We start from the raw sequence: 26,818 nt of genomic DNA, 5'->3' as shown, positions 1-26,818 counted from the left end.
AATTTTTTTTCTTTGGTGGTAGTGTTAGGCATTAGAAGGGTGGTGTTAGGCAGTAATGGGACTTAGTGTTGGGGATTAATAGGGAGTTAGTGTTAGGCGGTAAGGGGGGGTTGTGTAAGGCATTAGAACAGGGCTAGTTTTAGGCATTAGGAGGGGGCTAGTGTTAGATACTAGAAGGGAAGTTAGTGTTAGATATAATGTGGGGGGGAGGGGGTTAGTGTTAGACCAGTGCCAGCTTTCCATGACACCTGATCAGGAGTCACTAGCATTACATAAAAGTCAGTGCAATCCCTGGCCTGTTAATTTCAATGTTGAATGGTTTTGTTCCCAGTTGTTCATCCAGGCACTGGACTACTTCACTGGATTAGTATTTTGGGAATTTCAGGGCCTTTTAATATGCGATAGGAGGTGTAATGCTAGCTTTCATTGGAGGGAATAGAATTAAACAATGGTGGGGAGATGCTACACTATTACATAAGTATAGGGGCATTACAATTATGAGAGCTACTTTCCCAAAAATCAGTGGTGATATTAATCTTTCTCTCAGCAATCTAAGTAGTCATACTTTATTTCTTGAGTCCTAAAGCTGTCAAATTCATTTTAGATAGATGGAAAGATGAATTTTTAGACAGCTCATTCATCTATACATCAAAGCCTGACCTTTAGTTCTATTTTAGAGTGTTTTATGGACCCTTTTTCCCCAAACTGTCTCTATCTAAGCTACACTGCATTGCTACACTACACCAACCACTGCTGCCTGCACCAACTACACTACAGAACACTTCACTAACCCCTGATGCCCCCCCCCCCCCCCCCCAGTTACACTGCACTACACTAAATACAGATTTCCAACAGTTACACTGCATTACATTACCTCCTGACGCCTACCAGCTACACTACACTACACTAAACTCTGCTGCCCCTCCCCCCAGCTACTCTACACTATACTTGCAGTGGAAGATCTCACCTGACCCTACTCTCCTCCTAGGTCTCCAGTCATCTTGCGCTGAACACTCTAGTCCTCAGAGAATACCGTCCTTCACACATTAGGACCCCAGCCACCGCACTCCTCTTCCCCTCAGGCTCTATCTTTAGCTGCCAAATATCCTGCCGCTGTACACATACCTTCCTTCCCAATTACAGTCTCCTTCTTAGCTACTGTTGCCCTGTTACTATGTGACCTCACAGCATCATGCTGCCCCCGGCTACGGTACTGATGTGTGAAGGACGGAGGACCAGAGCATACAGCAGTGCACAAGATGACCGGAGATGGAGGAGGAGAGAAGCACAGCAGCAGGATTGATAAGTGCTTCCCTGTGTACTCTGTGCTGTACCTTCTGAATCTAAGACATACTTGATTTTACCCCAGTTTTGGAGAAGAAAAAAAAATGTGTCCTATATTCTGAAAAATATGGTCATCTAAATCAGTGCTGTCCAACTGGCGGCCCGCTCCTCTCCCCGGGATGCAGGCATGGCATGCGCTATGGGCACCATGCCTGCTCCCTCTTGTGTGGCCTCTCCTGTGTCCCCGCTGCCTCACAGCTCACTAGCTCACTAGCTCAGACCTCACAGATCGCGGCGACTGAGGCTAACAGAGTGCGCATATTACCCGCACGGAGTACGTCACATGCGGAAGTAAAATCAGTCACTTCCGCATGTGACGTTCTGCCGCGCGGGTGTTATGCGCGCGCTCTGCTTGTTTCAGTCGCCGCGATCTGTGAGGTCTGAGCTAGTGAGCTGTGAGGAAGCGGCAGCGGGGCACAGGAGAGAGGTAACGGGCGAGGCAATGGGGGAAACGCCTGTCACTCTCACTGGGGGGCACCTGTCACTCTCACTGGGGGGCACCTGTCACTCTCACTGGGGGGCACCTGTCACTCTCACTGAGGGGCACCTGTCACTCTCACTGGGGGGCACCTGTCACTCTCACTGGGGGGCACCTGCCACTCTCACTGGGGGGCACCTGTCATTCTCACTGGGGGAACACCTGTCACTCTCACTGGGGGGCACCTGTCACTCTCACTGGGGGGCACCTGTCACTCTCTAACTTGGGGGGCACCTGTCACTCTCTAACTGGGGGGCATCTGTCACTCTCTAACTGGGGGGCACCTGTCACTCTCTAACTGGGGGGCACCTGTCACTATCTAACTGGGGGGCACCTGTCACTATCTAACTGGGGGGCACCTGTCACTATCTAACTGGGGGGCACCTGTCACTCTCACTGGGGGGCACCTGTCACTCTCACTGGGGGGCAACTGTCACTCTCACTGGGGGGCACCTGTCACTCTCACTGGAGGAACACCTGTCACTCTCACTGGGGGAACACCTGTCACTCTCACTGGGGGAACACCTGTCACTCTCACTGGGGGAACACCTGTCACTCTCTAACTTGGGGGGCACCTGTCACTCTCTAACTTGGGGGGCACCTGTCACTCTCTAACTGGGGGGCACCTGTCACTCTCTAACTGGGGGGCACCTGTCACTATCTAACTGGGGGGCACCTGTCACTATCTAACTGGGGGGACACCTGTCACTAACTGGGGGGACACCTGTCACTATCTAACTGGGGGGACACCTGTCACTTACTGGGGGGGCACCTGTCACTATCTTCTGCCTATTTATGTGAAATGCTCTCTATTTATGTGCCTCATGACTGCTGAATTTGTCGTGTTGGGGGCCTCATGATTGCTGAATTTGTCTTGTTGGGGGCCTCATGATTTGTTGGGGGCATCACGATTGCTGAATTTGTCTTGTTGGGGGCCTCAAGATTGCTGATTTTGTCTTGTTGGGGGCCTCAAGATTGCTGATTTTGTCTTGTTGGGGGCCTCAAGATTGCTGAATTTGTCTTGTTGGGGGCCTCATGATTGCTGAATTTGTCTTGTTGGGGGTCACATGATTGCGAACTGCGAGACTATGAAAAAGCTGAATCGTCATCATGAAACAATAGCGTTAAACCTACTTTTTTAGCTTTTTAAAACGGAAAATAAAACTGGGAGGTTCTAAAAAACCCCACATTTTTCGGGAGTAGGATGGATGAAATTGTTTATCTTCACAGTTTATTTTCAACTTGGATTTTCCATAATGTTCATGTATGAGTTAAAACCTTTGTATGTAGTTTAAATTGCTGTTGCCACTTTGCGATAGATAAGTGACTTTTGGGTTGCAGTTTGGACACTCGGCCTCCAAAAGGTTCACCACCACTGTCCTAATCTAATGTCCCACATTGCTAAATTCATGTAAATTTGTCTCCACCTGTGGCCACACCCGCATTCTGGTCCATGGCCACACCCATTTTTCGGCGCCGCGCGCCACTCTACGCTCAACGGAACCCTTGTGGTTTTTGGCGCGCTGCACGCGCCACACATCTTCACCAACATCTTAAATTGCATTTTGTGGAAAGTGCTGCCAATCTAATTGTCCTTTAATTGCATTTTTTCCTGGGGGGGGGGGGGGGGGGTCTGCGACTCTAGCAAGAACCTTCAGCCCTCCACCATGGGGTCTGAAAAAAAAATTGGCCCTCCATGCCCATGAAGTTGGACAGCACTGATCTAAATAAATATAATAATAATGCTATAGACTTGAAAGGTTGGAGCACCAGGACCTACACTGGTAAGATGCTGTTTATTATTAGAAAAAAAACTATAGAGTGATGAGAGAAGTACATCTCTAGTACAACATTCATTCAACATTAAGTGGTTGGATCAGACATATTCATGAATTGCAAAAATAAAAAGAGATATAGTATGGATGGCTCACTAAACTGGGTGAAAAAAAAGCCCATTGAAAGAAAACGGTGAAATCATCAGTTAAAGAAAATCTTGTTTCAGTAAGTTATATATGCATGGCAGTATGCAGCTTTTAAACAGAACTCTTGAAAACTGAGCAAGCACATTGACTGAGATTACATTTTTCCATCTGGAAGCAGAATAACAAAGGAAGTGCTTTCTTCCGCTTTCCAATTAGATAAGTCACATTGAAATTAGCACTCTCAGCCATCTGGGACCCTTTCTAAAGAGGACAAATCATGACTATATGGGAATGATTAATATTCATCCACATAGCAAATTCAATCTAACAAAAAGGAAAACTGTGGTATATGCTGCAGCACTTGCTTCTTGTGAATAACTTTTATTATCATGCAAGGCAGTGCCAACACCTATTATAGTCTATTTGTGTGTTTTTCCTCAACCCACAGGATTAACCTGCTAAGTGCTGGCGACTGGAGGGTTTCACTGCTTCTGGCTCACAGCTGTAGGGTAGTCTAGCAGAATGATTTGCTGGCAAGAGATCAAAGAGGTCTATTTATAAAGATGGGTGAATCCAAGCAGATTTGTCTGCCATGCATTGACAGGAATAGGTTTCAATTCTGCTTTAAATATACTGGTCAGAACAGGGTATGATTGGATGCCAAAGTGAAAAGCCGGATGGCATCATTTTAGATCACGCAGGTACACACTTTTGCAGAACAACTACATATGCAAAACACATATTCTGATTGTTTTTAAAATAGCCATTGCATAACCTCATGCCTTTAAATTGATAAATAATGAATGCCATGCAATTCTTATGGTCACATACTGCATTTACTAAAAATGAGCAGTAAAACATGGAGACCAGGAATGTGTTTTACTAGCCAATGTTTCGTAATTCCACTTTGCATTCAGGGAAAAGTTCCCATCCCAACAACCAAAAAATTGGTACCTTGAGATATAGGAGGTACGCACTACTCTGGCAAGCTTTTATCATAGCATCAAAGAGTTTGGAGACCATTGTGTCTTCTGGACTCGATTATGTATGATTTTCATGTACCTCTGGTGAAGCGGCTTTTGGCTGTGAAACATGCAGGGCATTCAGTGAGCTCTACACTTGGAGCAACATTTCATTGTTGTATGAAACTGGGAGGAACTGGTGAACCAATAAAAATGATGCATCTGGTTGACTAAACTGGACTTTTGCTCATTATAATGCCCCGTTGTTCAAATTGTTTGGATATGTTATGTACATGAGGGGTAGGAGCTTACTATATCATAGTCTGTGGTTCAAACACCAGCACCTTGGCAAGATCTGAGTAAGAGTCAGCTGACTGTTTGACTCTAAAGGGAACAGTGGTTTCTCAAATCAGATTTCCATTTTGAGTGCTGCAATAAGTTTTCATGATGACCTCTCCTCCTTTATTTTTCTTTTCTACTATACGATTAAATGAGAAATCATTAGGTTTACCTTTTGTTTCTTTGAAAAGTATATTGCCAAGGGACTTTAAGTGCCCCTATGGTATTAATCTAGTAAATGTTCCTGGATCCTGACCTTTAAAGATCCAGTGGTTTTTCACACACAAAATGAATGACAAGTTCATATGATCACATAAATCACTATCATGATGTTGAAAACACTATGAACACAGGTGATTAAAAAAATTCAAACATAGTTCTCCTAAATAAGCAAGTGAATTAATCTATGTACTCAACACATTATCCTCAGGAGATTATCCCCCTCTCTCCATATAGTGACACATGATATGTGGCTACTGACATGCAAAAAATAACTAATATTGAAATACTTTTCTTCACATTACTTGAGACATCTTGGCAGAAAGAGCACATTCATTTAATTGATAAGAAAAAAAATAGTTAATTTAATTTTGGATTTTTTGTGTGTGTGTGAAATCATGCACATTTTATTTCTTAGAAATGTAAATTAAGAATTTTAGAAGATGAACAGGTTGGTTGATGTACTAAAGTTCAATAAGAATGATATGGCCAGCACATAAACTACCACTGGTTACTGCATTTTTCCCACTTGAGTCACTATTTATATATAGATTACATTTACATGACTCAGAAATGCACATTATCTAAAGTGAACACCTGACTTTCCAGCTCGGTTACCACAGTACAGAAACGTTCAAATTGTTTGGGTCTCTCTCTCAGGCCTGGTAGCTCCACCCCCAATCACTGTGGTTAGTACTGAGCAGAGAGACCTGGCAAATGTGTGGGTCCTCCCAGCTTCAATTTCCAGCTTGCAAGTCTTTTGGCAGAGGAAAAATGTCTTGCAAATGGGAGTGGGAAAAGCAATCACAAAGCATTAAGCTTACTGCCAGTGGCCAGAGTAGCTCTTCGAAGGCCACCTTTTCATTTGACCAAAAAAGGCTACTGATTGAGGAAGACCACCAGCACCAATGTGTACAGTCAGTGGTCCTCTTTTTGTAAAGCTCTGAAGCAGAGGGCAGATATCAGCGAAAAGATTATATTCCACTATGTCCAGGCCCGGGTTTACATCACAGGAGCCTATAGGCACAGATGTCCTGGCACCTTACACTTCACCCTGCATGAACCTACAAACCCCCACTGAACTGCACCACAAGTGTGCTGGCCGGCCCAGATGTCCTTTCTCTCTTACTTCCCTTGCCCGTCATAGGTAGCTACAGGTGCCCCTTAGTATTAGGTAGCCAGAGGTACCCTCAGTATTAAGTAGCTGGTGGTGCCTCCGACTCAAGGGAGATCTCGTCAGTGCAATCCAGAGAGCTGGGTGAGTAACCTCCCATTTATTCTTTGCTCAGGATTGTGCCAAGGGAGAGAGGCACTCGGGGAGGGGAGTGACCCGCCTTTCCATTATCAGGCGCCTACAGGCACGTGCCTACAGTGCCTTATGGTAAATCCGGCCCTGATTATGTCTGATCAGGCATTTCCTTGATTAAGTGCCACAAATCAATCCCAATCAATATCAATCAAAAGTAAATGTATTGAATATTCTGGAGTAACAGATGAGTGGAAGATTTAATCAAAGTGATCAAATCAGAAGGAAACTGATTTGAAAAAAATCAATACATGTATGGACAGTCTTTTCGGTTACTTCAGAAAAATTTATATTTTTAAGCAAAGGATTATTTAATTGGCTTTTTTCAGCTTACAGTTATTTTCTTTCAAAACTACATTTTAACAGGCATATATGTCTTTCTTCAGTTACAGAACTTATTTGGGAACTCTGTTGAGTAATTAAAGAATTTTGAATTGTTTGTGCATATCTTTATTTTTACACCTTGTATGCATTAGAGAGGGATCTGCAAAGAGCACTTTTACTTATTCACATAAGCATATGAGTGGGAGTGGCATTATTGGTGACACCCTTAATGCATGTGATGGATACCACTAGCCGGCACAGCAACATTGTCTGCATGGGGGGCCTGATGCCGTATCAGTCAAGATAATGGGCACATTTATAGTGAACGTTAGTAATTTTATTATGGGATTAATTTCCTGGTAAGTTAGTCTTTGCAGTTATTTCCAGAACGGGATGCAGGTTTTTATGTGAAACAAAAAATCCCTCATTCTGGTTTAATTGCTACATAAATCATACACATGAATGGATTGCTATTTGTTTTGCTTTTGTGGCAAGTATGTTTTTACAGTACTGGTGGGAAACTGACCTTATCATGACGTTATTATGTTTGCTTGTGATTTATATAACAACAGAGCCTACAGGCCCACATCCAGTGTATTGGGATTTAGTGGGAACCTTCAGGGAATAAGGGGGCATCCATCCAACCCCACTTAACCATACAAAAGAATGATGCACCCTTGCTGGGGAATCAGGATGTTTTATATGCTTTTAATTTGTATATACTTGCTTTTAAGTCACTTTGCACTTGTCTTATTCAGCAAACCTTGAAAAAGGGACCCTGAATGGCCTTGAAGCAATTGTTGGAATACTAGATAATCTCATGGTTATCATGGAATAAAGTGCAGCAAGCAGATGTGCAGACTGTATTCCCGCAATAAAAGGGTTCATAAAAATAAAAAAGGGTACATACCTCTTCCTGGCATTGGAGGTGGTGAAGAACCTGACGCTCATTATTGCTGTGAATCAGTTCTTTCCAGAAACTCTGTGTGTGTGTCCGTGTGTGTGTGTGTGTGTGTGTGTGTGTGTGTGTGTGTGTGTGTGTGTGTGTGTGTGTGTGTGTCCGTGTGTGTGTGTGTGTATGTGTGTGCATGTGTGTGTGTGTGCATGTGTGTGTGTGTGTGTTGTAACTTTAAATTTTAAACATTTCCTGTCTGACTTAGGAAAAGTAACGATAATACAGACAATTGCTGGGAATTTTATGAGCTCCTTTTTGGGTATTTAGAGACTCCAGCAGCAATTTAAACAATTTTCTCTGTCAAAATGCATCCATTTGTATTTCTTTAAAAAAAAAAGTTTAAAAATTAAATACTTCAGTTATATTATGCAACTTGAAAATAGCAGTGAACCTAAAGCCAAACAAAAAAAATGAGATAAACTCACCTGGGGCTTCCCTCAGCCCCCTGCAGGAGGCCGCAATAGCAGCATAGGGGGCGATATACAGGCTGGGAACGCGAACAATCACTCGCGTTCCCATGCCTGTCGGCTGGTGACGGCCAAACCGGAAGTGCTCGCCGGCAGGTGCAGAGGCATCGGAGCGGAGCTGCGAGGGCACCGATCGGCTGCAGGGGGCTGAGGGAAGCCCCAGGTGAGTTCATCTCATTTTTTTTGTTTGGCTTTAGGTTCACTTTAAGTAAAAAAAAAAGTCTCACTTGAAGAAAATCACTCACAAATAATTATTTCTTTCTACTTACCAGCCTGCAGTAAATTCAACATGTGCATCAAAAAATCCAGTGATTTGTCCAGTTGCAGCTTTCCAGCCTTCTATACGAGCTCGGATCAAACCTTCTCTTTTATGATTACGAACAACTTTAACCAACCCAGGATATCGCTTGTGAACATATTCTTCTAGGGGCCCTTTTAGTTCCTCTGAAAAACAAAGCCAGTGAAATATATATGAAAATGCACAGGAAATCGTTACGTTTTCAAGTTAAACTGCATCATTTTACTGACGAATCAAATCCAGGCTATAATTACTGTATGTATTTGCTTAAACACTGATACTGTAAGTACCACTAAGTTAAAACAGAGTTCTAAGCAAAAAATAAGTATACTCATCTTCACCTGACAGACAGCATGCTGGCAGGTCCTGCACTGTTTTATTATATGCTGCGGAGAGCCACAATCTGCGTACAGCCAGCAGCTGTATCACTGAAAGCTGTTTCCAATGTCCTTAGGCTTTGTGGGAATAGCCTACAGACATACAATCATGTTGTGATCTAGTTGCAGACATAGCTTGATTCATTCTACTGAACAGTGGAATGGTGACTGGAAACTGCACCAATAACTGTGAAATAGAAAACAGTCAGTAAGCAACAAGGGACCCCCAAAAGTAGGCAAAGAGAAGGTACATACTGTATGACACATTTGGCCAGAGTTCTCCTTTAAAGCAGACCTGTTATAAAATTAAACCTGAGGTCATTTTTACCATCCCACCCTTACAACAAACCCCATCCAACTCCTAACAATAAAGTTCATCCTACCCCTTACAATAAACCCCATCCCACCCCTTCCTTACAATAAGCCCCGTAATGATTATCTGCACTGCAGAAAATATTACTTTATTCAGCCATTGTAGCTGGCCATGCTAAAGAGCAGGATCAGTATCTGGATCTGGCAGAGTCACTGACTGGTTGGCTTGGGGAACATAAGCTCGTCTTTAAGCTTGATTCACTCTTATGTACTGGAGAGAATTTTGAAATACTTAGAAGACATTTTCACAGAATTATCTGCACATTTGAAATGATCCTGCAACTGAGGATGTACTAAAGCGATGAACGCTTGTGTCTGTGTTATTCCTTTTTCTTTACTTTGTCCAGATGGCAATGCAGCTGAAAAGAGCAGAGAAATATGGACTTAAGCGTTTTCTGCACATCAGGAGACATATCTGGCTCGCCATTAAAAGGTATAAGGAGAAGTGCACACACAGGCACATTTCCCTATTCATTACTAAGCATCACACTGTTTCAGCTGCTGGCAGCCTGTATCAAATGAATGCCACCATGCCTGGCAAGCACTTTGTATAAACATTGTGCATGCCTTGGCAAATCTTGTCTATTATTGATCACAATGCAGTCCAAAGCTATGAGACTGCAGCTTGGATACCTCTGTGCCTGTGGCCCCGCATCACCTGTACAAAACATTTATGATCAATGTCCATCTTTATTTTTAGCAAATAACAACGGGGAATGACTTATAGTTCAATTAGGTTTGATATTTCTATTGACCTTTGTTTGTCTGTTTTGCACATAATTCCATATGTGAACTTCTATTGACCAGGAGATAGTATTTGTCAGTTTGTTACTGGATTCTTTGAAGCTGCAAATCTGACACATCTGATGTGCATATGTTGAAATGCAATTTATGTTACCATCTGCATATAATCGCGCACAAGTGTCATTATGTCTGGACTGGAAACAGGATATTGTTGCCATATAAATATATAGTATGTGAAATTACAGTTTAGTTTACTTTAAAGGGCCTTATGAGGGTTTTCAGATTTTCTGTGGACTTTGTATTGAGGTGCTATTTAATCAATCAATGCAAGGTTACATTTTACACAGTAAAAATCTTTTGGGACCAAGACATCAATGTAGATAGCTAAGATAGCCATACATAGGTCAGTTAGAGCGGAATCTGCCAAGCAGTCAATAAAGGTGGCCACTAACTGTCCAATTTCTAGCGAAAAATCGTTCGAGCGACCAGAAATTCTGATTGGTTGAAAATAATCTCAGTTGATGGGCACAATCCATCATGAACGATTATAAAAATAGTCGTCCGATTGGATTTTTGTCAAACCAAAATTTATATTTTCTTGATTGGTTGTGATAGATAGGAAGCAAAGATTGGTTCGTTGATGGTGTAGTGAACGATTTTTCTTCCGATCAGAATTTCTGATTGCTTTAACGATTTTTCGCTAGTAATTGGACGATTAGTGGCCACCTTTACTCTCAGATTAGAAATTGACAGGTTGTATTTAACCACTACCCAATCACAGTTTTTTCCCCTTACAAGCCAGAACAATTTTCATATCATACTCCTCCCATTCATTCGCCAATAACTTTCTTAATACTTATCACATCAAAATTATCTATCTATCTATACATATATATGTATATATATTTTTTGCTACAAAGTAGGCTTTCTTTGCGTGATACCGTATATATAATCACTTATGTTATAAATGCAAAAATTGAGATGTTTGGATATTTGTTACTCAACCACGCAACAATGGCTGAATGGAATTGAATGAAATTTAGCACACACATAGTACATTACCTGGAATAACATAAGGATATGTTTTATCCCCATGACCAAAAGGTGGGCAGAGACACATACAAATTTCACTGAGAAAATGTAAACTGCAGCAATTCTTACACTGTCAATGGTAGTGTTCTCAATCTTTCCAACTTCGCACAGTTGGCCATTGGGTGACTGGGATTAATATTCAGAAAAGTAGTTGGAGCCTATAAAAGCCAATCAAAATTCACCTATTGATTTTCAAGGGGAATATTTAATTTCTGCCATTCCTGCAATGTTAATGGCACAAGACTCAAACCTGGTACAGTTGATGATTGGGTGACTGGGGTTCAAATTTAGAAAAGGGGGTGGAGCCACAAACAGCCAATCAGATTTGTTTCATTTCAATGCAAATTATTGATGCCAAAGACCGCAAAGCTCACAAGCGTGGTCACTGCGTAATTGAGTAATTAGTGTTAGGGTTAGAAAAAGGGGGCGGAGCCAACATCAGCCAAATACAGCTTATATATATATATATATATATATATATATATATATATATATATATATATATATATATATATATATATATATATATATATATATATATATATGTACTCCTTTTATCTCATGCCATTGCAGTAGCACAGACAGGTCTCCAACATTGAATATAGGTGAATGTAGGTGGCACGGTGGCAAAAAGGTTGCCTTGTAGTGCTATAATGCCAGTTTAAATTCTGGCCAGCTCCGGCCAGCATGCCACTACAATTTTATGTTCTGCCAATATTTGTAAGGCTTTTCTCCCACATCTCAATAACACACCCCTCAAAATTGCCACTAGCCTGTGATATGGAATCAGAATTTGATCCTTACTGAGGAACTGTGATGAGAATTATTGAATGCTATCTGTAGGGCACCAAATACGTCAAATATGTCAGTGCCATGTACACACATCTTAACAACAGACCTTACAGCAGCCATGTCAAATGCTTTGTCACTTATCGTTACCTAATATGGACCAATCTTACCTGTTTGCACAGCAGTAAATACGAATTGTTTTCTATATCCGAAACTCAACAAACAAACTATTTTCTTAAATATATGTAAAAAAAGGTATAAATTCTCTTTAATTGACAGTGATTGCATACTGTGTTTGCTTAGTTTTAATACATTATTGTTCATACTGGAATTCCCCTTTAAATTTTGAGCTGATATGAGTTATAAATATACTATACTTGATACTACTCCCTTGCAGCATGACTCATTAATGAAGACCAGGGCTATCATAACCCTTCTGTTTTCTCATTTTGCTTTAGCTATTTTCAAGCCTCTCTGTTGGGAGTTACAGCAGATGGTTTGCTGCTTCTATATATGTTGTAATTAACACTGGTACACCCAAATATTTTTTTTTCTCTGCATAGTGAGAAAATAAATTTGTTCAGTGTTATCCTCTGCTAATTAAATGGGGAATTGAAAGCCTAAATATAAATGAGACACTATTAGAGGAAACCAATAGTGGAATGGACATGAAAGGTTCCATCTTTATTCCCTTTAAAAAGAAAAATTGTTTGGCAGTCAGGGTGATATTTTGGCTTCATTTATTTCATTATGCACTGGGAACAAATATGCAGCCGCTAGATTTAGATATAAGATTCTACATCTGGTTGTTATTGTTCTAAGTTTAGGTATTCATACTCAAGATCAATTAAAGGATCAGTATCTTTAAAGGGACACTTAAGTCAAACAAAAAAAAAATGAGTTTTACTCACCTAGGGCTTCCAATAGCCCCCTGCAGCTGTCCGGTGCCCTCGCCGTCTCCCTCCGATCCTCCTGGCCCCACCAGCAGCCACTTCCTGTTTCGGTGACAGGAGCTGACAGGCTGGGGACACGAGTGATACTTCGCGTTCCCAGACACATTAGCACCCTCTATGCTGCTATATGGTATATGATATATGCTATAGCAGCATAGATGGCGCTATTGTGGCCAGGAACGCGAAGAATCACTCGCGTCCCCAGTCTGTCAGCTCCTGTCACCGAAACAGGAAGTGGCTGCCGGCGGGGCCAGGAGGATCGGAGGGAGATGGCGAGGGCACCGGACAGCTGCAGCGGGCTATTGGAAGCCCCAGGTGAGTAAAACTAATTTTTTTTGTTTGATTTAAGTGTCCCTTTAAGGGCTCAGATACACTATAAGCACTTTTCAGAGAGCTTTTTGGCCTCCAAAGCTTTTTGAGAGCTTTTTAAAAAAACGCTCGCATTGACTTACATTAAAATCGCTGTAAAATCGTGATCATGGTAAAATTGTGTGATTTTACTGTGATCACCCATTTTACCGTGATTTTAATGTAAGTCATTGGGAGCATTTTTAAAAAAGTGCTCAGAAAGCTCTTAGGGAAAAAACAAGAGATGTGCAATCTTGCGCTAACGCAGGCAAAGGGTCAACGTAGACCGCAGACTGATCACACACTGGCAGCTCCTTGAACACTTGGCTGTGAGCGGACTACTGAAAAGGAAAGCAAAAAATAGGGGGAGCGCTCCGTAGTGTGATACCTTTTAATTAAATGAAAAACTGCGCAATAAAAGATACACTTACTAGATGTATATGAACCTGAGAATCCAGGTGGTGAATGGATGGCAGGTATCCCTTCGAGGTGACTGTGTGCAGGTTATGTCAAAACGCTCAGAAAGCTCTGGAGGACAAAAAGCGCTCAGAAAAGCGCCTAAAGTGTGTCTGAGGCCTTACAGTTTACCTATTTACTGACTTGCAATATTAGATGAGATTCTGGTAGAAATTGAATGTAATATCAATTGCACTGCCATCATTGCAAGATTTGTACTTCTCTTTGCAGCACAAAGCAATGTAACATTGCATCATGTACCACTCCCATCTGCAGCCCCATGTGCTCTTGCCACCATCAATCAATGAAATGATCAATTATTAACTACGAGAGCCTTACTTTTTAAATGATTTATGTTACATTTAATGTTTTATTGAAACTACTGCCTAGTAATCTATTAAAATACATTAAAGTATATAAGTATATGCAGTGAATCTGCATATATTGGATGCAGAAGATCATCATAACAATCAGCAGCCTCTGAATCCTTTCAACTCATGGTTCCTTCAAGGTCCAATCAAACTTGCAGACAAAAAACAGAGTAACAAACTCTAAAATGTGTTATACAACAAAGCTATACAAATATCAAGAAAACTATGCAAAGCTCTGATACATCAATTAATAAGCAATAATTACTTCTGAATAGTAAACGCACCATTACCTATTTTACACAGTGTATTGGAAACAATGTCTTGAGGCTTAAATCTTTAAAGTAACCCCGATGAGTGCAAATCAACCCCCCCCCCCCCCACCCCCCCAAAAAAAAAAAAAAAAAAAAAACAGACAAAAAAAAAAGCTTTTGATGGGAGGGTTGACGGGTTGGGGTGCCATACATGTTTCTGCAAGTTTGGGGAAAAGGAGTCATCAGGATATGGGCAGAGTTAACCGTTATGAAACTCTGAACTCTATACAGCGGTGCAGAAGATGTCAGTGCTATATAAATACACTATAATAATATGGTAGGACAATAGACAGTCAGAAAAGAGGGACATATGAAAGAGGGGGATGCATAGGGGGAGGGGTTAAAGAGGTAGAGGCACAAGACAGAGAGCCTGGTGGGAGAGGAGAAATGGCAGGAAGACCTCTCACCAGGACTGCAGACTTCACCAGTGCTGTTTGGCAGGGACATGCTTTTAAAAGAAACCACTAAAATCTGAAAAGAGGAAAGGGCCATGGGGAAGACAACAGGGTGGGAGGAGGAGCTGAGCAAAGAGATAAGATTACCTGTAATCAAGCTAATCTAAATGTCCTGGAGCTTGCTTCTCTGCTCACTACAGAAGTCAGCTGTCAGCACCTGTATCACTGGCTTCTGCAACAGCAGACTGCCCTGCATTATTTATCAATTACTCTAAGCAGGATAAATAATCAATAGTCCAGGGCACTCTGCTATTACAGCTGCCAGTGCACATGGCTACTAATGTCAGGCAACTTCTGAAGCACTAAACACCTCTCCCTGCTAATGTCCCAGCTGCAGCTCAGCAATCATTCTCTCTACTCAATCCGCTGCTCTGCACATTGACTCACTGCAGGCTGTTTGTAGAGAGCAAAGAGACACTTTGCCCATAAGACAGGAAGGGGGAGGGGTGCTATATCTAGTAATACAGTCTCCTGCACTTCCTGCTGCTATTTTCCTGAATGTTGCCCAAACTATGAGAAAAGGTCCCAGGTGGAAGAACACAGTGGCTCAGCACCACAGCAGCGCCCCCTAGCCAGGGCTACACGCAGTGCTGTGAGCACCTGCAGCCCTGTGGTAGGTACGCCACTGATGGGATCTTTGTATAGGTATAAGCACTGATTTATTAACTTTTGCAACAAATAAAAAGACTATTAGACAAATAGTGAATGAAGAACTCGTACTATATGTACAAAGACCAAATTGCACTCCTACTAGGTATCCTAAAACACACGGGCCCATATGCAATTAACTTTTTCACCTAAGTTATCTCCTAGGAGATAATTTTCATCTTCTCTTTAAACTAACTTTTCAGCATTTTGCAATTGAAAAAGTACCCAAAAGTTGGTGAAAAGGTACTACGAAGCTTATTTTGAGCATTTTCTTGCTTGCTGGTGGCTTGAAAGGCCTTTTATGACCAGTTGTGAAAATATCACCTAGGACAAAACTCAGGAGAAAAAGTGAATTGCATATGGGCCACTGCCTCTATATGTATGTTGCATACTACCCCACCTCTTGTTTCCCCCATATTCCTTTAGATTGTAAGCTTGCAAGGACTAGGCTCTTTTTCCTTTTGTGTCTTGGAATTCATTACACATTTTATTCATCATGTTACTTTTATCACTGTCATTATCAGTTCTGTTTTTTGTATTAATTTTGTATTTTGTCACCAACTATGTATTTTGTATATTGGTGTACACCGTTGTCTGTATTATGTACCCCATGTTCGTTTTTTACTTTGTACAGTGCCACGGATTAGGTTAATGCTTTAGAAATCAATAATAATAATAATATATACTTATGTGATACGTGATTGGTTAACAGAAAGGGTACTATGCTGTTTTAGAAGGAAGTTAATCATAAGCCCAGTTCAATGTCTTTATACATTACAGAAAATTCATGTTGCCATAGTTACAAAAAAATAGAACAAATTGTAACTTTTCTTTAATTGCAGCTTTTTACAGAAAAGACTAATAGAAATACAAGGTTAAGAATGAGGTTTTAAAGTAAAACCTGTTTCACTCAATTCTCACTTTTCTGGGTCATCATCTAAATTTGTGATGTGCAAAGATTGTGAGACGTTAGGCAATCAGTAGCAGCAGGCAGATATGACTGAACCATAGACACTGTATTCACTGAAGTGGCAAATAAACTAAACTTAAATGTTTCTATTAGAAAAGATTGTGGCACAAGAGCACAAAGCTGTCTCTTTGCAAGTATCCTTCTCAGCTTAGCTAATGACTGCTAGAAATCTTTTTTTTGTAGCATACACATGCTCAATATCTATTTCCCTCAGGTACTCTACCCATCTAGTTAGAAGTGAGTGGGGGAAATCTAATTTAGAGGCAGCAGCTTCACTGGCAGGTTGGATTATTATTAGTGTTATAACAGCAATTTTCTGTATGTGTGTGTTCTGCAAAAGTCGCTGGTTTGCAAAGGATACTATCACCCCTGAGGTTCTTTTCCTTATCTAATTGAATGCTTTTAGGTAGCATTCACTGCATTTTAGAGTACCTTTAGACATGTCTAAATGGGTTTAGAGTCAACCCTACAGACCAAGAAAGCCATATAAAAGGAAATCACAATCAAATCATTTTTTCTGCTAAGTGATAAATCACTGCCTGAAACAGCATTTCAGTCCACAGGTGGCTTTTTAGTTAACCTGATATGTACACTACTGATACTGACAAGGGCTAAGAAAATGATTCTCAGAGTTGGATGGATATGTGCTTTCAGGAGAATGTCAGACAGACAGATTTACCTAGTGCTAAGTAAATACATTAATAGAAAGGACTTGGCTATTTCATTATTAGAAATCTATTTTTTTTCACATTAATGCAATCTATAATTTTCCATGAGCACGCAGCACAATGGAGGTTGACATAAAATGAACATTTTTTTTCAGCCACCACCACAAGGCAAAAAGCCGTGTTCCCATTTACGATTGATTTCAGGATAAAGCTGTTTTCACACTGGCAAAATAATAGGTTTAAAAGGAAAACAAAAATACATTTTTAAAGGGCAGCAGCTGGGGTTCTTAAAGTCCTTTTCGTGCTCCACAAACATCCCCTTACTATGGTTTCTGAATTCAAGTCACTGGTAAAGTGAATGGCTTTGGCAATGTGTTGCTTCATAAATCTGGAATATTAGTGTTAAAGGTAATTTAGTCACAGCCCTCTAGCTCTACATACATGTGGCCATTGTGAGTTTAGGTGTTTTATATTGTCAAAGTTACCAGATCTGGTGTGAAACTCTATCCTTATTACCATGCACTAGCGAATGAAAACGTATACACTGTGAATAGTACATTGTAGCATCTTAAAAATGTCTAATGCTTGGTACATACTGGAGATAACTTTCACCCGACAGGCACTCCAACGCCATCTCTTGGAAAACAGTTCATGGACGAGGCTGTACAGACATGTCCCTAGCCAGCAGCATAGCAACTCAAAACTGGTAGCAGAACAGCATTCAAGTGATAACATGATCTTGTTTCTGGTTGCTTAGCTGCTAGACTGCCACTAGTTGTAAACATTGCTGTGCACTCTATTATCTTGCAGGGATAGTAGAAGGTAAAAACAGTGGAGAAACCTCACTAGGTGCATTATAATGTATAAATACAGCAGCTATATAGCAGATTGTACTTTGGAAATTTGTAATTTGTAAATGGATAATAATGAATTTGTAAATGGATAATACTATTTGTGCTCAAAAGCAAAGGATAACAGTATGAGAAATAAAAAGTAGAAAAACATGCTTTTATTGAATATTATGCCAGAGTTTAATCACTCTTTAAGGTTGCCCAAAAAGCAGCAACTGTCAGTATTATCAGACTTGCTTGTATACTTATAACATCCAGTCACAAGTGGCAGCAGCAGAGATAGAGGGATACCAGAGAAACCCCTAATTAGTCCAATAATGCCCTCATCCATATTTGAATCAAAAATATAAATATGTTAACTAACAATAATATACTGTACTGAAGTTGTACTGATGATTGATTGGTCCATATGCAATATCCAAACAAATGGGGCACCAATAGGTGATCCACAGGCACTGATTATAATGTGTCCACTGTCCAACAAATTATTAAACACAACGGACGGAGTCCACAGGGGAGGAGGAACAATTTACTTTAATATTATTAAGATGCTCCAAGATCCAGGTTTTAAGCTCATTTCATGTCTTGCCAATATAAAAGTCCCCCCCCCCGCCGGGGCATAATAATAGTAATAATATCTGTTAAGGTCGTACTGTGAGAAATAATGCATCCACCACACATTAAAACACAGAACTACTGACCTCCACAGATCTTTATCATGATATCACTGAGCACTAATGAAAGGGATGGAGAGAAGCTAAGGTATCAAACAGCAAAAGATTGGGGGGGAGGAGAAGAGCTGGTGCCAACCATAAACATAAGCCACCAGTGAATGACACAGGCATATCAGTAACCAGAATCTCAAGGGCACCCAGAGATACAGAGACACTAACTACTAGGGAATAGGGATAGACACTAACTACCAGGGATACAGTGTCAATAATCCCCAGAGATACCATCCAATTCACAAGGGTATTTACAGCAGAGGACACGGGAGTGCCACTCACTAGAAACACTAGAACAATATTTGTCAGGGACACTAAACACCCAGGACACTAACTACCACAAGCAAATATTAATCAACAGGAACAGAAGGTCCCTAATCAGAGGAGACACAGCCATAGTAACCAATCAGGACACTAATCACAGGATGATAAACCACCAACACAGTACAACCACGGACACTAACCATAAGGGACACAAAAACAATAACCTCCAGAAACAATACACAAGACACACAGGGACACAGAAACACTAATCCCTGGAAACATGGGAATACTAGTCACCAGGAACAGGACAGGGACAAACACTACAAGACAATAAATGACACGGGCTCAGAGAAATTATTCACCAGGGACACTTGTCAATAGATAATCTAAAAACCAAAGACATGGATACATAAGTCACTAGGGAAATATGAACAATTATAACAAAGTACACTAGCTGCCATGTAGTCAAGAACACTATGCTAAAAGTATAGAAAAGGCAGAAGTAAAGGGATACTAGTCACCAAGGGCATTTACTACCAATGAGACAAAGATACAAGTCAGTAGGGACACAACACTAGTGAGCGGGGACATAGGTATTATAGTTACCAAAAACACAAAGACACTGATCACCAGAAACAGTACCGCCACAGGGAAACTAACCAAAAGGGACATGGGGACACTAACAATCAGGGATATGGGAACACTAGTCACTAGAAATAAAGCTATGTTTGCTATATTGCTAAGCTATATTGTGTCATGGTTTTTGGTTGATATATTATTATTGCTATGCATTTCATTCAGAGTATTGAAATGCTATTGTAGGTATCGCAGGCAAAAAATTCTACACGTTACAAATGTGCTCCTGAGGAAGGGAGTTTTGCTTCAGGAAACACATTGAGCTGTCACACTGTTGTAATTTTGTCTGTGTATTTATATTTGTGAGCTGGGTCCTAGAAGTGGTGGGACATCTCACTTCTGCAATTCAATATAGGGGTACCCAGAAACCATGAATCCAATTCTAAATTGCATTGTGTTGTGCAATGCAATTCACAAGACAGACCAAGAGACAGAGCAAGGGGTAAGTTTATGTTTCTGTATGGATCTGTGGTACAAGTAACATGATTGTGTTCATAATTATTTTTTTTATTTTGAATCTGATCTGTGTATCTCAAAAGAAAAATTTGAATTAGGGGGCAGTGTAAATCTATGTCATAGTTCTGTTTGACAGGCTGCCCTGTTATTCTGTAATTGAAGAGTTTTCCAGGCAGGCTTCTATGAGTGGTGCCTATGATCAAGGAAATATCAAAATATAAATTAATTTCCCAGTTAAATGCAAAATTACATTTAAACCAAGATTTAAATTTTAAAGGACAACTGTAGTGAGTAGGATATGGAGGCTTTCATATTTATTTCCTTTGAAGCAATACCAATTGCCAGGCTGTCTATCTGATCCTCTGCCTCTAATACTTTTAGCTATAGACCCTGAACAAGCATGCAGCAGATCAGGTTTTTCTGACCTTACTGTTAGATCTGACAAGATTAGCTGCATGCTTGTTTCTGGTATTATTAAGACACCACTGCAGCCAAAAAGAACAGCAGGGCTGCCAGGCAACTGGTATTGGTTAAAAGGAAATAAAAGGAAATAAATATGGCATCCTCCACACCCATCTCACTTTAGTTGTCCTTTAACCTTTTGCCAACGGCTCCACGCCAACCGGCGTGAATGCGGCGGCAGCCTCAGGACCGCTAAATGCCGATTGGCGTGAATGGCCTTCTATGGGGCTAGCAGGAGATCGCGCGTGCCGATGCGCGCACATCTCTGTTTGGAAGGCGGAATGCTGCTCAGAGACTGTTAGACGGCGAAAACACTGTTTAATTAGGCTGTACAGTTCTGCTATCTAAGGCAGTGCTGTACTGGGGACAGCCGTGTGACACGGCTGTCCCCCTGGGGGACACAGAAGTGATTGGCGGTGATACATTACACTGCAAATACAAAATTCCTACCTGTGGCGCCCCTGTTAAAGTGCTAAATTTTGCGTGGACTAATCCCCGCAGGGCAAACTTTTGCGGTGTAATTAGTCGCAAGACCCTGCATATTCTGGCAAGCAAAAGCAAATGCAAATTTGCATGAGCAATGCCTCTTGATTGAGCCAATTAGGCCAAGTTTGCAAAGCTAGATATATCAGGTTTCACTTCACATGACATTTCTTAGTGTTTATGCCTATTGTAAACTATATAAGGTACTCCCAACAACCTTTTTTCAATTATCATTACCATGGCCGTTTCTACCCCCGTGCGGGGCGTGCCGCCGCCCGGGGCGCTGCTGGGAGGGGGGCGCTGTGATGGAGGGGGGAGCCGCAGCCGCGGGGAGGGCAGCCCGACCTCTCCCTCCCTCTCCCTGGGCCGCCCTCCATGCGATCCCCCCTCGGACGGAGTGCAGAGTAATGCGCAGGGAAGTGCTACAGAAAACTACTCACCTCGCTGGCTCCAAGCGCTGCTCTCTCGCCGCCAGTCTCCTCTCTCTGCCTACACGCTGATACACACACACGCTGCTTCCTGTTTAGCAGCGTGTGTGTGTATCAGCGTGTAAGCAGAGATGAGACTGGCGGCGAGAGGGCAGCACTTGGAGCCAGCGAGGTGAGTAGTTTTCTGTAGCGCTTCCCTGCGCATTACTCTGCACTCCGTCCGAGGGGGGATCGCATGGAGGGCGGCCCGGGGAGAGGGAGGGAGAGGTCGGGCTGCCCTCCCCGCGGCTGCGGCTCCCCCCTCCATCATGGGGGGCACCTACCTAACCTATACTGGGGCAGCTACCTATCTAACATATCCTGGGGGGCACCTACCTATCTAACCTATCCTGGGGGGCACCTACCTAATCTAACCTATACTGGGGGGCACCTACCTATCTAACCTATACTGGGGGGCAGCTACCTAATCTAACCTATACTGGGGGGGCACCTACCTAATCTAACCTATACTGGGGGGCACCTACCTAATCTAACCTATACTGGGTGGCAGCTACCTAATCTAACCTATACTGAGGGGGCAGCTACCTTATCTAAACTATACTGGGGGGCACCTACCTATCTAACCTATACTGGGGGACACCTACCTATCTAACCTATACTGGGGGGCAGCTACCTATCTAACCTATACTGGGGAGCAGCTACCTATCTAACCTATACTGGGGGAAGCTACCTATCTAACCTATCCTGGGGGGCACCTACCTAATCTAACCTATACTGGGTGGCAGCTACCTAATCTAACCTATACTGAGGGGGCAGCTACCTAATCTAACCTATACTGGGGGGCACCTACCTATCTAACCTATACTGGGGGGCAGCTACCTATCTAACCTATACTGGGGGCAGCTACCTATCTAACCTATACTGGGGCACCTACCTAACCTATACTGGGGGGCAGCTACCTATCTAACCTGGGGGGCAGCTACCTAATCTACCCTATACTGAGGGGGCAGCTACCTAATCTAACCTATACTGGGGGGCAGCTACCTATCTAACCTATACTGGGGGGCACCTACCTATCTAACCTATACTGGGGGGCAGCTACCTATCTAACCTATACTGGGGGGCAGCTACCTATCTAACCTATACTGGGGGGCACCTTCCTAACCTATACTGGGGGGCACCTTCCTATCTAACCTATAGTGGGAGCATTAACTTATCTAACCTCTATTGGGGGCACCTACCTACCTAGCTAGTCTATACAGGTGACAACTATACTGGCTACCTATATTGGAGGCACCTACCTAACTAACCTATACTGGGGGCATCTACCTATCTAACCTATGCGGGGGGCAACTATTCTGGCTACCTATATTAGAGGCACCCACCTAGCTAACCTGTAGTGGGGGCACCTAACTATCTAACTTATACCGGGGACGCCTGCCTATCTAACCTATACTGTGGGCAACTCTACTGGCTACCTATACTGGAGGCACCTACCTGGCTAACCTATACCGGAGGCAACTATACTGACTCACCTATGCCTGGCTACTTATACTGGGGGGACCTATAGCTGGCTACCTATACTGGGGTACCTATTCTGGGGGAATCTATACTGAGTGCAACTAGACCTGGCTAACCTACACTGTGGGCACCCATACCTTGCTTCGGGGGGGGGGGGCGCAATTTTTACACCCTCGCCCTGGGTGCATTTTAGCCTAGAAACTGCACTGTAACCTATACTGGGGCAGCTACCTATCTAACATATCCTGGGGGGCACCTACCTATCTAACCTATCCTGGGGGGCACCTACCTAATCTAACCTATACTGGGGGGCACCTACCTATCTAACCTATACTGGGGGGCAGCTACCTAATCTAACCTATACTGGGGGGCACCTACCTAATCTAACCTATACTGGGGGGCACCTACCTAATCTAACCTATACTGGGTGGCAGCTACCTAATCTAACCTATACTGAGGGGGCAGCTACCTTATCTAACCTATACTGGGGGGCACCTACCTATCTAACCTATACTGGGGGGCACCTACCTATCTAACCTATACTGGGGGGCAGCTACCTATCTAACCTATACTGGGGAGCAGCTACCTATCTAACCTATACTGGGGGAAGCTACCTATCTAACCTATCCTGGGGGGCACCTACCTAATCTAACCTATACTGGGTGGCAGCTACCTAATCTAACCTATACTGAGGGGGCAGCTACCTAATCTAACCTATACTGGGGGGCACCTACCTATCTAACCTATACTGGGGGGCAGCTACCTATCTAACCTATACTGGGGGCAGCTACCTATCTAACCTATACTGGGGCACCTACCTAACCTATACTGGGGGGCAGCTACCTATCTAACCTGGGGGGCAGCTACCTAATCTAACCTATACTGAGGGGGCAGCTACCTAATCTAACCTATACTGGGGGCAGCTACCTATCTAACCTATACTGGGGGGCACCTACCTATCTAACCTATACTGGGGGGCAGCTACCTATCTAACCTATACTGGGGGGCAGCTACCTATCTAACCTATACTGGGGGGCACCTTCCTAACCTATACTGGGGGGCACCTTCCTATCTAACCTATAGTGGGAGCATTAACTTATCTAACCTGTATTGGGGGCACCTACCTACCTAGCTAGTCTATACAGGTGACAACTATACTGGCTACCTATATTGGAGGCACCTACCTAACTAACCTATACTGGGGGCATCTACCTATCTAACCTATGCGGGGGGCAACTATTCTGGCTACCTATATTAGAGGCACCCACCTAGCTAACCTGTAGTGGGGGCACCTAACTATCTAACTTATACCGGGGACGCCTGCCTATCTAACCTATACTGTGGGCAACTATACTGGCTACCTATACTGGAGGCACCTACCTGGCTAACCTATACCGGAGGCAACTATACTGACTCACCTATGCCTGGCTACTTATACTGGGGGGACCTATAGCTGGCTACCTATACTGGGGTACCTATTCTGGGGGAATCTATACTGAGTGCAACTAGACCTGGCTAACCTACATTGTGGGCACCCATACCTTGCTTCGGGGGGGGGGGGGGGCGCAATTTTTACACCCTCGCCCTGGGTGCATTTTAGCCTAGAAACTGCACTGATCATTACAATACAAATCTCTCTCTCCATTACTTGCTGTTAGCAGAAATATTTGCAATATGTAGAGAACAGTGAAGTAATTAAAGGAGGTGCATTATTAATGAGGAACTGAACAGTAGGTTATAGGCCTGATATATAGATATAATATTAAGTTTGAGAGAAAACAGCTTAAAAGATGCCCAGTCAAGAGGCACTGCATTACTGGCTCTTCCCACATGAAATAAAGCTACTATATTTAATTTTATTTATAGTAGCATAAAACTTTAGAAAGTTTAAAAATGAATCGCTCAGCTTACAAGAAATAACAGATTTGTGATTTCTCTTAACCGCTTCAGCCTAACTGGACGAAAATTTTCGTCCAGTTATTTTCATCCAGTTAGGCTGCGCGCACTCCGGCGGGTTGCACGCACTCCCGCGGGCCACCCGTGCGTGCCCCCGCTGCTGGCTGTTAGCTCAGCGATCAATGAAAGGGATTATAAATCCCTTTCACTGATCGGACCCCCCCCCCCCCCCCCCCCCCGGAGAAAAGCCAACAGCGTCTCTTTAGACGCTGTGGCTTTTCTGAGCTCTGGTCTTCTTTCTTCTTCCTGGGAGCGAGATCGATCGCTCCCAGGACTTTTTGACTGTGGCCATCTTGTGGCCAAATAGCAAACTACACCAAAAACACACTTTGTATTAAATAAATACATTTTTAAACATGAAAAATCCCCTGTTTACCTCCCACACCAAAAAAATACCCACATACAAGTTTTAATTAAAAAAAAAATTTACAATAATAATAAAAAAAAACCATAAATCGTTACCCAAGGGTGTGAACTTTTTAAATATTCATGTCAAAGGAGTATATCAATATGATTTATTAAATTATGGGCTTCTAAATAGTGATGGACGCAAATTGAAAAAATGCACCTTTATTTCCAAATTGAATATCGGCGCCATACATTGTGATAGGGACATAATTTAAATTGTGTAATAAGCGGGACAAATTAACCATCTTAGCGGTATGGACGAGCTCAGCTCGTCCATCACCGCCGATGGCTGCCGCTCAGGCCCTGCTGGGCCGATTTTGTTCAAATAAAAAGCAGCACACGCAGCCGGCACTTTGCCAGCCGCGTGTGCTGCCCGATCGCCGCCGCTCTGCGGCGATCCGCCGCGAGCAGTGGCGAAAGAGGGTCCCCCCAGCCGCCTGAGCCCTGCGCAGCCGGAACAAATAGTTCCGGCCAGCGCTAAGGGCTGGATCGGAGGCGGCTGACGTCAGGACGTCGGCTGACGTCCATGGCGTCACTCCGCTCGTCGCCATGGCGACAAAGTAAGCAAAACACGGAAGGCCGCTCATTGCGGCCTTCCGTGTTACTTCTGGCTGCCGGAGGCGATCGGAAAAACGCCTCCGGAGCGCCCTCTAGTGGGCTTTCATGCAGCCAACTTTCAGTTGGCTGCATGAAATAGTTTTTTTTTTATTTAAAAAAAACCCTCCCGCAGCCGCCCTGGCGATCTTAATAGAATGCCAGGGTGGTTAATAAATAAAGTACATAGGTTTTAATTATGGGAGCATGTATTCATTTCAAACTATAATGGCCAAAAGCTGAGGAATAATGATTTTTTTCCATTTCTTTCTTAATATTCCTGTTAAAATGGATTTACAATAAATTAATTCTCAGCAAAATGTACCACCCACAGAAAGCCTAATTGGTTGCAGAAAAAACAAGATATAGACCAATTCATTGTGACGAGTAGTGATAAAGTTATTAGAAAATGAATGGGAGGTGAAAGTTGCTCAGATGCAAAAAAAATTCAACACTGTAGGCTGAAGTGGTTAAAGGAAATTAAACTATAAAACATTATGCAAGTGGCTATCAATTATACTTATTTTTGTAGTAAACATATCTGTCTGTTAAAAAATAAAAAAACATTCTTTTGTTGCATATTAACTACAGTGCTTTTCAGTTTGTAACATGAAATAAAAGAAGCACGAAGTGTACATTACATCTTTGTCTACAGTTTGCCCAGATTGTAACTGTACATAGAAGGGCATGTACATACTGTACATTTCTAAATGTATCTTCTACTTCATCAGGGGCGCAACTACAAATCATGACCCCCCCTCCCCCCAGCAAGACTTTGATGGCCCCTTACTGTGCAAAACCCTTTCCTTGCCTCTCCTTGGTGACCCTCACAACATCATACAAGAGTCATAAAACAAGTGTGGCCA

The 26,818-nt window shown here is 42.6% G+C and overlaps 1 protein-coding gene across 1 annotated transcript in view; it reads right to left on the bottom strand.

Moving 5' to 3' along the window:
- The window catches only part of GALNT17 (polypeptide N-acetylgalactosaminyltransferase 17), a 471,180-nt gene that overhangs the window by 206,299 nt on the left and 238,063 nt on the right, over positions 1-26,818 (bottom strand). The window contains exon 4 of the mRNA XM_068268559.1: positions 8,586-8,760. Within this exon, the coding sequence (XP_068124660.1) occupies positions 8,586-8,760 (175 nt within the window). The remainder of the gene's footprint in view (positions 1-8,585; positions 8,761-26,818) is intronic.

Source organism: Hyperolius riggenbachi, chromosome 2 (assembly GCF_040937935.1).
Source record: "Hyperolius riggenbachi isolate aHypRig1 chromosome 2, aHypRig1.pri, whole genome shotgun sequence".
In the NCBI taxonomy this organism is placed as follows: Eukaryota; Metazoa; Chordata; class Amphibia; order Anura; family Hyperoliidae; genus Hyperolius; species Hyperolius riggenbachi.
The sequence above is the reverse complement of the archived record's forward strand: the minus strand, read 5'-3'. Positions and strand labels throughout refer to the sequence as shown.